Source organism: Coturnix japonica, chromosome 27 (assembly GCF_001577835.2).
Source record: "Coturnix japonica isolate 7356 chromosome 27, Coturnix japonica 2.1, whole genome shotgun sequence".
Classification (NCBI taxonomy): domain Eukaryota; kingdom Metazoa; phylum Chordata; class Aves; order Galliformes; family Phasianidae; genus Coturnix; species Coturnix japonica.
In genome coordinates, this window is record NC_029542.1 from 2,217,007 (window position 1) to 2,229,731 (window position 12,725).

General features: G+C 53.1%; 2 protein-coding genes across 11 annotated transcripts in view; one reads left to right on the forward strand and one right to left on the reverse strand.

The window, feature by feature from the left end:
• The window catches only part of MAP3K3 (mitogen-activated protein kinase kinase kinase 3), a 44,685-nt gene extending 36,929 nt beyond the window's left edge, over positions 1 to 7,756 (forward strand). The window contains exons 17-20 of one of the 2 annotated variants that reach the window (XM_032449407.1): positions 99 to 157; positions 296 to 376; positions 663 to 804; positions 7,036 to 7,756. In XM_032449407.1, the coding sequence (XP_032305298.1) occupies positions 99 to 157; positions 296 to 376; positions 663 to 804; positions 7,036 to 7,111 (358 nt within the window). In that variant the 3' untranslated portion in view covers positions 7,112 to 7,756. Of the gene's footprint in view, positions 1 to 98; positions 158 to 295; positions 377 to 662; positions 805 to 886; positions 1,577 to 7,035 lie in introns of those variants that run through there. The other variant, XM_032449408.1, reaches the window with a different exon arrangement.
• Positions 3,701 to 12,712, reverse strand: LIMD2 (LIM domain containing 2). 9 transcript variants are annotated; one of them, XM_015885665.2, is made up of 6 exons: positions 12,493 to 12,702; positions 8,093 to 8,152; positions 6,380 to 6,520; positions 4,937 to 4,981; positions 4,680 to 4,819; positions 3,701 to 4,460 (listed from the first exon to the last, which is right to left on the reverse strand). In XM_015885665.2, exons 3-6 carry the CDS (start codon positions 6,419 to 6,421, stop codon positions 4,301 to 4,303), a joined length of 387 nt encoding a protein of 128 aa, XP_015741151.1. In that variant the 5' UTR covers positions 6,422 to 6,520; positions 8,093 to 8,152; positions 12,493 to 12,702; the 3' UTR covers positions 3,701 to 4,300. The 9 variants fall into 9 exon arrangements, with proteins under 9 accessions (XP_015741151.1, XP_015741153.1, XP_032305301.1 ...); XM_015885667.2 differs by having other exon boundaries at positions 12,488 to 12,702; XM_032449410.1 differs by having other exon boundaries at positions 4,680 to 4,981; positions 12,493 to 12,712.
• Positions 12,713 to 12,725: the final 13 nt, after the last annotated feature.

Consider the following 12,725-nt stretch of genomic DNA (forward strand, 5'->3'; position numbering starts at 1 on the left):
TTCCTATGTAAATAATATGCTTCTGGATAAGTAGATGAAACAGCTAGTTTTCCTCTTAACCAAGGACCTTAACTAAAGGGTGAATTCTTTGCTTTCAGGGATTTATTTTTTGGGACAGGTGAAGTGTCCTATTGTGAAGCATTGCTTCTTGGATCAGATAAGCACTTCCTCTTTGGAAGGTCACATTCATCCATTCTCACTCTTCCAAAAGGTAGAATGGCTCTGTCTAGATTTTGTTTTCACTGCTGCTGTTGTTAGAGCATAAAAATAGCAATGTCTTCATTTCACCTTGCAGGCTGGGAGCTGGGCTGCTTCATCGGCTCTGCACATGGAGAGTCTGTGGATGGAGAGAAGAAGCTGAGCTTTGGACTGTGCTGTGAGTTCTTTAGTCTAGACATGGGTCTATAAATGGTCCTTGTTCACCCATACCTACAGAGGTGGATTGTCAAAAGGGAGGCAAAAGGGCAGCAAGACCACGAGGAAATGGTTTGTATGATGGTGTCTGGCCTGGCTGGGATTCTTTGCTTCAGCTGGGAGCTCATGGGATTCATTCCCCAAGGAGGCTGCAGCTCCAACTTGTGAAGCTCATCCTGCTTGGAAGCATTTATTCAAAATATCTGGAAGCTGATCCTGAATTGTTTCTCCTTTGGCTGTGTTGTTAGGTCATTTTATAAAGCAAAGATGTGGAGAAGTGAGGCCTTTGGGCTTCAGGCAGATGGGAGATACCACGTGCTCTGCTGCCAGAACTGACGCCGTCCCACAGAAGGGAAGACTTGCATGGAGTGTGCTCAGGATTTGGGCAGGGTAAGCTTAGTTGTCCTAAAGCAGAGTAAGGGAATGGAAGCCCATATTTCTGAATATTTTCAGGTTTTATGGTTTTTTCCAGCATACTATCTTAAGAAAGGACAGAAATAGCGTTCCTATAAAGTCAGTCTGCAGAGCTTGCTCAGACACTCATTTTTTTTCCTGGTGCTGTTCTGTGTTTATGAGCTACTCTTTAGTGCCACTGTCACTTGAGCAGTGGATTGAATGCCGCTGTGGTCCCTCAAGATGCTGAGCCAGAACCATAACTTTCCCTGCAGTCTCCTTTTCCCAGGTCAGATTATAGTTAGTTGCTGTGTCTATTAAATGCATAAGTATTTGTTAATGTTAAATGTGAACAACTAAGAATAAATGGGTTAATAGGCTGATGCAATGGGAACCCCTGCATGTGAAACAAGTATACAGGCAGCACTTATGTGCTCTTGCAAAACTGATGAGAACCAGACAACTGAAGTTGTGTCAGAGCAAAAATGTCCTATGGAACCAGACACAGCCATCTCCTGTTGCTTCCTGACACCTTTTCTTTGTGTTAGAACCTGTAATTCCCACTCATGCCACAGGACAAGCTTAGAAGCTCACAGGCATTTACTGCAGGACACCTTTCCCAAAGCTGAGGCTTTCCTTCTCCTAACTGCTCTGTGTGATCAGGGGTAACATTTGTTTTAAGAACGAACATGAGATTTACGTGTTAGAGCTGCAGGATGGCCTGTGCACTCCTGGGCTGCTCTCTCATGAGCAATATACTCCACAGAAATACTGTGTTCCATGAGTGCAGTGTGTGGTCCTGCCTTGCATCTTCCCCACACTTCTTCTTGGGTGGTTTGGAGCAGGGGGTGGGAGAGGAAAGTGCAAACTTGGGTTGGAGGTGGGAATGATCTGCCGCAAGGACTGACCAATGCACAAAAGGAATGAACCTAAAAACCTCAAAGGGTTTTTTTTCCCCCCTGTAAATGGTGTTATATTTATAATGTGGCTCAAGGGAAGGTGACTTAAGGTAAGTTTTCTCTTTAAATCCAGTGCTATACAGTTCTGAAGCAAATGTAATTTCAAATCTTCAAAGAGGCTGGTTATATTAGACTGCTGTGGCTATTTCTGTTAGCATAGTAAAGTCTTAACTAGGAACAATGTCTTCTGGATTTAATACCGTGTGGGTGTATTGCACTATATCCAGGAAATGCTGGCGCAGTTTGCTGCCCTGTCCCCGGTTCCACTGGTGTGGAGCTCTGCCTAGTGCTCATTTTGTATCTTCAGTGCAAGTCCACATCTCTGCAGTGGAGGAGAGGAAATGCAGGTGGCACTGTGGCATTGTGCTACATCTAAGTGCAACTTCTGAGCTCCATGCAGCCTCCCCCAGTAGTTGTGCATGCAGCAGCCATCTCCCCAGCTCTTCCTCCCCATCCCAAAGGCTGCGGGCTGCCCTCTGAACCCAGCAGTGCAGGCAGATTCCTCCCTACGTAGCTCCAAATCGTCTGTCCCAACTGCGGGTGCTGCTGCGCAGTGCTGCCGAGCTGCACCAGAGGGAGCACAGAACGCTGCTCCAAGCTGGTGGCTGGCTCCTGGCTGCTCCGAAACTTCCAATAATAGCTAAGAAGGTGTTTGGCAGCTGTGTGTGCTGGGAACCACTGGTGGTTCTCTTCTCCATGGGTACTTATGCTGTTAAGTCTCACTACAGCCAGCTGTAGGATCTGAGTGAGATGCTGCTGCTTTTGGTACTCACTGGGAAAGTGTGTGTTGTCACTTGTGCAGAACACCATCCTTCAGACATATCAGGCAGATCAGATAAGCTCAGGGTGTTGTTTAAGGTGTCTTGCCATGCACGCTACCACCAGGGCTTCCCTGTGCACAGAGCCTGGTATGTTCATCTGGGAAGCAGAGTTTCCCATTTGTGTGTAGTAGCCATTCAGGGAGAGTTTGCTGTGCCCATGTGAAAAGGGCGTATGGGAAAGTGAGATAGTAGAGAAGGGGGATTGCTTCTGTCATTGAGCAAAATCCCAGTTTTCAGTTTTCAGAATGGAAAATGGTCTAGGTTAGTTTAAAATGCCTTGCATACAATTTCCCCGCTGTGCAGAACAGTCTGCCAGTGTGAGAACAGGGAAGTGAAGCCAGCAAGAAACAGGAAGCAAAACCAAAGAGCCTGCTTTCATTTTCTAAGCCATGGATGGGACCGGAACCCGATCAGGGTCACAGGGGCCCTCTGCAGAGCAGCAGGCACTTGTTGCATTTGTGCTGTGATGAATCTTGCAGTGGAGGGCAGGAAATGGCTTTTGTTGTGGTGTAAGGATCCAGCACACCTGTGTGACGGGCAGGCAGAGCACGTTGTGAGGCTGGCATTCACAGGTCTGTGTGTGCAGTCCTTGCAGTGCACTGGATATCCCCACGTGTGTCTTTAAGAAGTCTCATAACAAACAATGGGAGAAGTGTTGTCCAACAGGAGGGACACCAAGCCCAGGTATCACCCATCCCTCTGGGATCGTACTCTGGTGGGCAGCCTGTACCCACCTCTTGTAGGTGCAGGGGAGGAAGTTTATCTGAAGTAATCACCATGGATTCACCAAGGAGAAATCATGCCTGTACAACCTGGTTGCCCTTTGTGATGCCATGACCCGCTGGGCAGAGAAGGGTTACAGATCATCATCATACAGATCTGTATGTGATCTGAATTGTGGTCACAGCTGGGGCTTTGTAGCTCACTGGTGTGCAATGTGAAATCCTGAATTTGCTCCCCAAATAGCATCTGTCTCAGCCCCAGCATCACATGCGCATCCCCAGGGGTGGTCCCTTAGTCCTATGTGGGCAGAGGCTCTTTGTACAGCAACGGACTGGACCCGACCACTGCTCCCACCTCCCCGTGACCCTGCAAGCACAGGATGAGACAGGGAAGGCTTGGAAACCTTGTATTACAAAAATAAAAGAGCGCATGGCGCGGTGTGATGCGTGGAGCTGCACCCGGCTCCAGCGCAGAACGTACCAATGGAAGGCAAATATAAAAAGGACAGACACCGTTAAACAGTCGCAGGGCAACATCCTTAAGGCTGAACAATCCCAACTGAACTGAGCTGATGTAAACCAAAGAACCTTCTTATTCAGAGCCACCAGCAAGGCAGGATTGGTACTGGAAGCTCTGCTCTGACATACAGGCTGGGCTGGGGCTCTCAGAGCCCTTACATCTCCTTTCCATGGCAGCAGGCCTGGAATGTGTGCACAGGGCTGGGATTTCACAGGGGGCAAGAGCTTCTGGTCTGATCTCATCAGGGAGAGAGGGCTCTGGGTTTGGGGGCTGCACCCCACTCACATCTGCCCCCATCCTTACAGTCTGTAGGATCCCTCCAGACATCCTCAGACACCCCAAGGTAAGCTGAGCTGCCTCCCATCCCCTGCTGCTTGGGTCCCCTTTGCTTTACATCAGCTCAGTCAGCACTGGCTCAGCACTGCTCTGTGCTGTCTGCTGGGCTCCAGGGAAGGGTGGGCCGTGCCCTGCTCATGCCGACTTGGTCCCGCTCTCCACTTCCTTGTGCACCCACAGCTCCTTGTGCTGCTTGCGCCCAAAGCCCTCATCGTAGTTGCCTTTACTCTTGAAGAGCTGCTGGAAGTGGGGCTTGCAGTAGAACTCCCCATGGAGCGCCGCGTAGCTGCCCAGGCTGGGGAAAGAGAGGAGTTAGTGGGACTCAGCAAGGGCTTGGGAGCTCAGGGAGAGGGGAGGAGAGAGGAAGGAACGTGCAGGTGGCCCTTAGCAGAAAAGGGACGGAGGGTCCTCCCCTGCCCTTCAAGAGGAGGGCTGCAATGGGCAGGTGGGTGAAGAGCCTCCCCGCGCCCCATAACTGCCAGTAAGGACCACAGCAGCACCCAGCACTGCTCACCTGAGCTTGGCATGGCAGTGCTTGCAGCAGAAGCAGGAGTTGTGGAAGACAAATTTATCGGCCACCAGCCGCTCCATGGGATAGACGGTTTTCTGGCAGGCAGTGCACATCTCCCTCACTTGGGCCTTCAGGCTGAAGGACTGGGCAAGGAGAAACCAGAAGGAGAGAAGGTGAGGAAAGGGGTTCAGAGATCCTGTGCCCATCTCTGTCCTCCCCACCTCCTCGCACAGCAATAGGGTGAAGGAGAGTTGCAGTACCTTGGAGCGCTGCACTGTGCTGCTTCCTGAGTTGCTCTTTGCCTCCTAAGGAGAGAAAAGTTTTTATTAACAACAGCTCTATTTTGTCATGAGATGCTGCTCGTGGTTCCTTCTGGCCAACAAGCATTTATCCCATAGGGCTTATTCAACACTCAGGGCTCTGTAGGAGGGCTGGCACTTTCCCTGTGCTATATCTGGGAATGCCCCTCACTCTGATGCAGCAGGCAGTGCTGGCTGCCCCTCACCAGATGTTTTTGTTTCTGAGTTCCCCTGTTAGCAGCCAGGCCTGCACAGGAAACTCCTGCGCCATCAGCGGGACTGAAAAGCTTTCACAAGTCCCTGCAGACTGTGTGTGCATGGAGGGGAGAGTGGAGTTAAGGACGTGCTGGGTGTCACTCAGAGCCCACAGACTCTGAGGTGCCCAAACCTCTGCCCTCAGGGTCTCTGAGCAAGGTCTCAGTGCAGCCCTAGAGGGGCCCCATCAGGCAGTGACCCTGCAGCATCACCCCCTGCCTCCCTGTTCTTCCCCTGCTGCAGCTTCAGCTTTGCTTGGGCAGCACAGCCCCATTTCTGCCCCCATGGTGAGCTCCCATCCCCGCTCCTCCCACCTCGTCCTTCCCCAGCGTTTCTCCTTTGTATTTTTGGAAGCAGTTTGTCTAAAGGACACACAGGAAGCTCTCACTTCACCGAGCTGCCTCTCCAGACATTTCCCAGCTGCTCTCACTGCCTGAGGTCGGGGACATCATTCTCTCCCTCCCACTTTTGCACAAGGCTGAAGGGAAAGCCAAAGTCAACAGAGCAGTGTGGGCAGCGAGGAGGCTCAGGTTGTGTAAAACCAGTTGCATCTCTCAGTGCTGGCAAAGCAACCACAGGTGCTCTGCTGGGGTTGGGGTTAATGGGCTCCTTCCAGGCTTAGCTGAGCAGTGCTAAGGAGGAGGATGCTGCCTCCCATCCGCTCCCAAGGCTGCAGTGCTCTGCTGCCGCTCGTCACTTCTCGGCAGCCTCCTGGCTCCGACCATGCACGCTATCTATTTCATGTCTGAGATATCCTCCCTCGGGGAAGGGCCATATCCTGTCCCAGCAGGGGATGTTCTCAAGCCTTTATGTTTTTCCATCTCCGATCACCCCAATCCTAAGCAGCTCGCATGCTCACAATTGTGATCACGGAAAGCCATGGAAACACAAACAAACAGACAGCAACCCGAGCCAAGCGGGGCGAGCAGTGCTGGACGAGGTGCACCAGAGCCTGGACAACGTGCTCAGCAATGCACTCAGCAAACAGCACCTTCTGCTGGAACCTTCCCACCCCCAGGTCCTGTTGTCTGAGCAGCAGCTGTGCCTTTGGTCATTGTGAAACACCACCTCTATGCACAGCCTTCAACCTCTGAGAACAAACTCAACTGGCTCTGAATTCTTATGCAAACTGCAGGGGATGCAACATACGTGAGACGGGGTTGTGCTGGCAGCTTCTGAGGCCTGGAACATGGTTCTGTCCCCTCCTCAGTTGGTTTTAATCCTGAGTTTGGAGTCTGTGGGCTGATGTTCCCGGGGAGGTGTTGAAGGCGGTCGGTCCTCTTGCAACACCTGGAAAGGAAATGTCAGTGGGAGTGAGGCTGGTTTCATCACCCCAACCCCGCAGCCACACAGCCCTGCAGGAGCTGGTGTGTGATATTGGCTTCCTGGTGGGCTACAGGGGTTCTTTGAGGGAATCCAAGACATCTAGGCAAGGCTGATACGGAACAGGGCTCAGTGTTAGGAATTGAGGTGGGGCCATCATGCAGATCTGAGGCTTTCCCATACAGAGATATTGGGCTCAGATTGGAGAGGGATGAGAAGCAAAGTGGCAGCTGCTGTAAGCATCCTCTAAACCACATGTGGAAGGTGGTTAGCAGGCAATAGCAAGCTGTCAGCAGGCAGGTACAGCCTCCAGCCAGAGCTGCTGTCCTGCTGAGGCAGCAAACCCAGAGCCCAGACTGTCACTGGTGCAGCCACCGAAGGATGGGCGACGCCAGATTTTAGTCTAATTTTAGCCCAGAGAAGCTGAACAGAGCGACTCACAGCTCAGCAGAGCGAGTGATGGAAACTTTGTCTTTTCTCAGGCTGAGCTCCTGTGATGGTTTGATGCCTCCCAGCACAGCTTTAAAAAAGTCACCCTGTTTGGTAAAAGTGAGATGAAAAGGTACTGACAGATCCTCGGGGTTTTCCCCATTGTGCTTTACCTTCAAAACACCCATAAAAGGTCAGGGTTGATGAGCCCTGTTTTGCACATGTGAAACAGATGGGGAGTTGAGCTCTGGGTGCAGAGGGAGGTGCAGAGTGGGGACACCAATCCATGGCTGTGCCCTCTGAGCCCCCCATGCTGACCAGGCTGCAAAATGGGAGCTGTGCAATGATGGGGATGTGCTGCCAATCCAGTCTCCCAGTAACATTTGCAAACATGATTTGGGTTTGGGAAACTCTTTGATCCCCAGAAAGCCCCAACACCCAGTAGCTGCCATCAGGCTCGAGCTGCAGCAACCAACCAAAACACCCCAAATGAGCAACTGCTTTCAGCAACCTGAGCAGCAAAGCCAGGCTTCCAGAGCTGGGGTTGACAACCCTCATTGCAGACACTTCCCAGCCCCAGCTGAGAACACAACTCCGATTTTACCTAAATCATTTCCTGTCCTCTCTGCGGTCTGCTTGTTATTTCCTGCTCGCGAGGAGGCAGCGCACGCAGGCGGGTGATGCTGGAGGCCATGCAGAACCCCCCACCCCCCTCTCCCCTGGTGCAGCACCATCCCTCCCACACCTGCAGGGTCTGCGTGGTGCACAGACCCCATGGGGAACCCAAAGAACCCACAAAGCCCCTTTGGTCCATACCCCACGTACCTCCAGCACGGATGCACAGCCCTTGTCCTCCTTGCCTCCTTTCACCTCTCCCTGCAACATCTGTCCCTCCAACATCTCTCCTCCCCTTCCTCTTCCCCTACAGCCCATCTCCCCCCGCTACCCCAGCTGCCTCAGTTTCCCCAGTTCCTCCCCATGATCCTTGTCTCCTTCTGCGTCTGTTTTTCCCTTCTTTTCCTGCATTCAGCAGCCCCCCAATCCCATTCCCTTCAAGGTCATCACAATTATCCCAACCTATATCTTGATGTTCTCCATCCATGCACATACCCTTCTGCAGTCCCGTGCCCCGGTCTCTGTTTCAAGAGAGGCCCCTTTGGTGTAGCTGCCCTACGGACAAGAGTAGATGTTGCTAAATGTCCTTCCTGCCCAAGGACGGGAGTAGAAATCTCAAAGGGGAAGGGTGTGCTGAAGCGATAAGGGAAACAGAGCACGTTAGTGACCATGGGAGTGTTTCTAAGAGGCTTCCAGCTGCTGTCATCGCTGTTTCAAGGAGGCATTAGTCTGCACAGGGGGGATTTGAGCCCAAAGCAGTAAACACGCTTCTGTGTGCAGAGGAACCCCCACGGCACAGGCTTTGCTTAAGGACACATTGCCACATCGATGCCAGGACTGCTAGTGCTGGAACGGCTTGGTGATTTCATGAAGACCACAGATGATGTCTGTGACAAAGCAAGGAAGCCCAGTCCAGGCTTCCATGGTGCATGTTGGCACCCACGGCCGCTAGCCCTGATTTATCTAGGCCTCTGTTCCTAAGCTCCTTCACCACCTATACAGCCCAAGAAGAGGAGGACTGAGTACTGACTTCTTACCATAAAGCTCAGGATGGGACAAGAACCCCTTCACCCTGCACATGCTGCAGCTTTCACTTTTCCTGCCCTTCCTTGGAGCATCTGATGGCCTTCCAATGGATCTGGGCTTGAGATCAAGGCTTGGGGCTGGAGCTCACCTGCAGGGCACATGCAGCTGCTGGGAGTACAGCAGGAGGAGTGCTGCAGTTCTGTCCTTTGGCACTAACCAAGGAGTAATTTGGGCTGAAGAAGGCAGCATTCAGCCCAGAAGCTGCTCAGTCACAAAGCATTTGATTCACAGCCTCTCACCTGCCTGGCCCTGGGGACACATGTAAGGTCAGGGGAGCATCTGGAGTGGCCCCTTGTGGAAACTCTCCAACTCATTGGAGGACCATATCCCCCAGTGACCATGACCTGCCTCCAACACACAGCACTGCCCTTGCTGCCTACCATCCCCATTTCACTGGGCCCCCAAGCAGCCCACTGCTGGCTGAGAGCGTCTCTGAAAGCTGATGATGGCTTTCCAGCACAGGAAAGCAGCGTGACTGCAAAGGGTGAGAGGCCCCTCTCTGCCATATGGTTCCCATTAGCAGCCCTGTGAAGTCAGTGTTTACTGCTGGGATCACTGTGCCATGGCCGGAGGCTTTCCCAAAGACCAAGCACAGTTTGGGGGGGAGGATCCAGGCCCTCTCCCTCTCCATCCCAAGAAGATGCCATGTCCCCAGCAGCATGCCATGGGTTCCACTCCTCAGAGGGGCTGTTGAGCATTATATTTGGTACTGCTGACATCCCCATGACCACGTGTAGGATTAGTGCAAATGCTGGCCATGGCATGGCCAACCCCTGCATCAAACAGGCCAGCATCAGCCCAGGGACACAACAACCCAAGTGCTGCTGCAGCTCCTCAGGCATGGAAAGGGGCAGCAAGCTGCAGCCTGGGTTGGACAACATAAGTGTGGTGGTCATGGCTTCAGCCTTGGCAGACCTCAAGTCATGGTGGTGATGGGCTGGCAATTGGACCTGATGGTCTGAGTGGTCTTTTCCAGCCTCAATGATTCCATGATTCTAAGTTGGCTTCAAATCTGAGCTCCTCAAGTGGCTCCAAGCCAACACTGGTGTTTGGGACCCAGCCCAGGTTCCTGCTGCTGCAATCCAGGACAGAGGGCTCTGGAGGGAACCAAGTGGTCCACTCATGCAGCCCCCCATGACCCTACTGAGCCCCACCACGCAGGGCTGCCCCTCTCATCCACTTTCCATCCACGTTTCGTGCTGTCTCTTGAAAGGCTGCCAGTGGGCAGGAAATCTGCAGCCGAAATGCTGAGGGATGCTGACAAGGAATAGTTGTGGGGAGGAACAGGGCTGCCTTTGTCAGAGCAACAATGGAGGACCCACAGGAGCCAGGGGAAGCCCCTGCCCAGCCATTCTACTCTCCCACCTTCAGCTCTGGGAGCTCCACGTCCAGCCTTACCCTGAGGATGCTGCTGGGATCCATCTGTTTTCCAGCAGTGGGAACTGAAGCACAGAGCAGCCCATCCCTTGGACTAGAGCCATGTTTTATGGCATCCATTAAGAACCACGAAGGGAATCTCTGCTCCCTGGGTTCTGCTATCTCGTTCAGAGTTCAGAGAGTGGACAAATGCAGCAGGGAGCTGCTGGGTGGGGGAGAGGAGATTCTTTTCCAGGCAGAGAAATGTCTCTCATTAGCACCAGATGATAAAGCAGAGTCAGAATGACAGGTTGGGAGGTTCAGATTGGACATTAGGCACAAATGCTTCAGAAGAAGGAAGACTTGGAAGCTCTGCAGCATGGTACTAAGTGCAGCACACACAAGCACAGCAGTTCTGCCCCTTCCATCCCCTTCTCAGTGCTTCCTTAGCCTTAGAAGACTCCCCCCATGTTCTACCCACAAACTCAACCTCCCAGTTTCCTACCAACATGTTTATCCCTTTACTGTGGAATTTTGCTCCCAGTTTGCCCACTATAACTCATGGAGGTTATGCTTATCAGCCTCCTCTTTTTTGACCACAAGAAGCCAATCCCTTTAATCTGTTCCTATAAGACAAGTTCTCCATCCCTTCTGCTGCACCAGAGGAGGGCTCAGACCTTTGCATCCCCCTTGGACCCCTTCCCTAGCAACACACATCTGTGCTGATCCACTCTTCCCCTGCAGTGCCCCCCACTCGCTGGCCATATGGAGATATGGAGCGGGCTATGGGCTCACAGGAGGAGTGAGAAATATATTGTGTATTTAAAGACTGCTATAATCCCTTCACCCAGATTTAACGTTGTCCACCCCGGAGCTTTGCTAATAGCAAGGTAAGCTCTGCAACACTCCCAGATGGCAGATAAAAAATGGTATTAGTGGAAAGCAAAAGGCAGACACCTCTAGGAACATGGCAGCTGTGTGACAATGGGCTGCAAAGAGCCAAGGATGGGCATAGAGGAAAAGGAAAACCCCTCACAGCTATGGGACTGCTTGTAGGTTCACAGGCCTGCAGGAGGAAACCACAAATGGAACTCCCTTCCCTAATGAGAAGCCTCATGGGGGCTTCTGGTGAGCAAAAAAGGCCAGTACTTTTGTTGTGAGCCTCATAGAAACAAGGATGTATGCGGTCACTGCACACCCCGTGCTGAGCCTCACTGCTCACCTGGGAGTTTGCCTCCTATGGGACCCCATGGGGAGAGGGGAGCAGCACTGAGGCTGGTTCAGACTATAGTCCATCAGTTACCCTGCCATTATGTTTCAATCAGCATTAATAATGCTGCAGGCATGCTGCCCCCAGCCCTAAAGCTCAGCTTGGAGAGCCCTCGTGAGATGCTTTCAGTGCACAAAGCCCCATTCCTAAAGCACAGCACAGGCTGCCACACAACTCCAGCGTTCCAAAACAGATCTCCACCCCATCAACAATGGAAAAACCAATAAAACCCATCATCTACGTGGTATCTCAGCTGGTCTGAGGGATCCAAAGGGATTACAGGGACCAGATCATTGCCTTACCCAATGGTCACAGCACAGAGTTGCCAACTGGGAGCCCTGGGGCTGTAGTTTTTTGGGTGATGCTGAACACTTTGGTTTTTTATCCATTCCCTTTCCCCCTAGTGAAAGCAGAGCTGTTTCCCTTTGTGAAGCCCTGAGGGGGGTCCCCAGCTGCTCGGGGTGGGGGATGTCAGAGCTGGGGGTGTGTTCACGTTGGGATCAAACCTCACAGTCATGCAACAACCTCCTGAGGGGGTGATGGAGGACCTGTGGCTGCAGGGATATAAAGCAGGGCTGGATGGGCGCTGGGAGACACAGCACGGAGATACAGCAGGCAGCAGCCAAGGGGCTGGGGGAGGAGGGGGCATAGAGAAGCGGGGATCTAACAGGTTTTCTTCTATCTCCTCTCTTTCTGCTCAGCTTAAGAAAATGGATCTGTCCAACCCCACCACACCCCCAAGCACGGGATGCAGCACACAACAAAGAGGGAGCTCAGCACAGCTGGGGAACCCCAAAATGTTCCTACCCACCCCCCTCTAAACACCGCACGCCCAGACCCTATTCACTCCCCTCCCCGCTCAGCACCGGGTGCGGACCCCTCTCCATTTCCCAACAGAATCCCAACCCCAAAAGGCATCCAGAGCTCAGACAGCATCCCCCGAGTGCTCCCCCACCCTAAAGTCCCTCGACCGAGCCGCCTCCCGGAGCAGAAGTTCCCCCCTGGAGGATCACACAGACATTTTGGGGGGGGGGGTCCCCCACCTGCTGCGCAGCCCCATATGGCAGCACCGCTATCGGGGCTCCCCACCTGCAGCCCCCATTTCTCCCCATCATCTCCGAGCCCTCCCACCCCGCTTTGTTCCCCTCCCCCATTGTTCCCGACAAACCCAAACCCACCATACCCCCGGGTCCGCCGCCGAGCAGCACAAGGGCTGAGCCCTCCCCGTGCTGTCCGTTGCTCTGTCCGTCCGTATCTCCGTCGTTCGCTCCGTCCCTTCCTCGCTCCGTGCGCGCTCCCCCCGCAGCCCCTTTTATCGCGCGGCCGTGGCGGCGATTGGTTCCTTGCGCGGTGCGGATCCGAGCGCCGCTCCTTTGTGTGCGGCCGCCTCTCCCTCACCCGGCGGCCCCCGCTGCC

Bases quoted from the DNA above. Each gene is read 5' to 3' on its own strand.
- LIMD2 (XM_032449409.1), bottom strand. From the start codon at position 6,421: ATGTTCCAGGCCTCAGAAGCTGCCAGCACAACCCCGTCTCAC. The intron at 4,982-6,379 runs GTATGTTGCATC...TTCTCTCCTTAG, and splicing joins CCAGCACAACCCCGTCTCAC to GAGGCAAAGAGCAACTCAGG. The intron at 4,461-4,679 runs GTGAGCAGTGCT...CTCTTTCCCCAG, and splicing joins CACTGCCATGCCAAGCTCAG to CCTGGGCAGCTACGCGGCGC.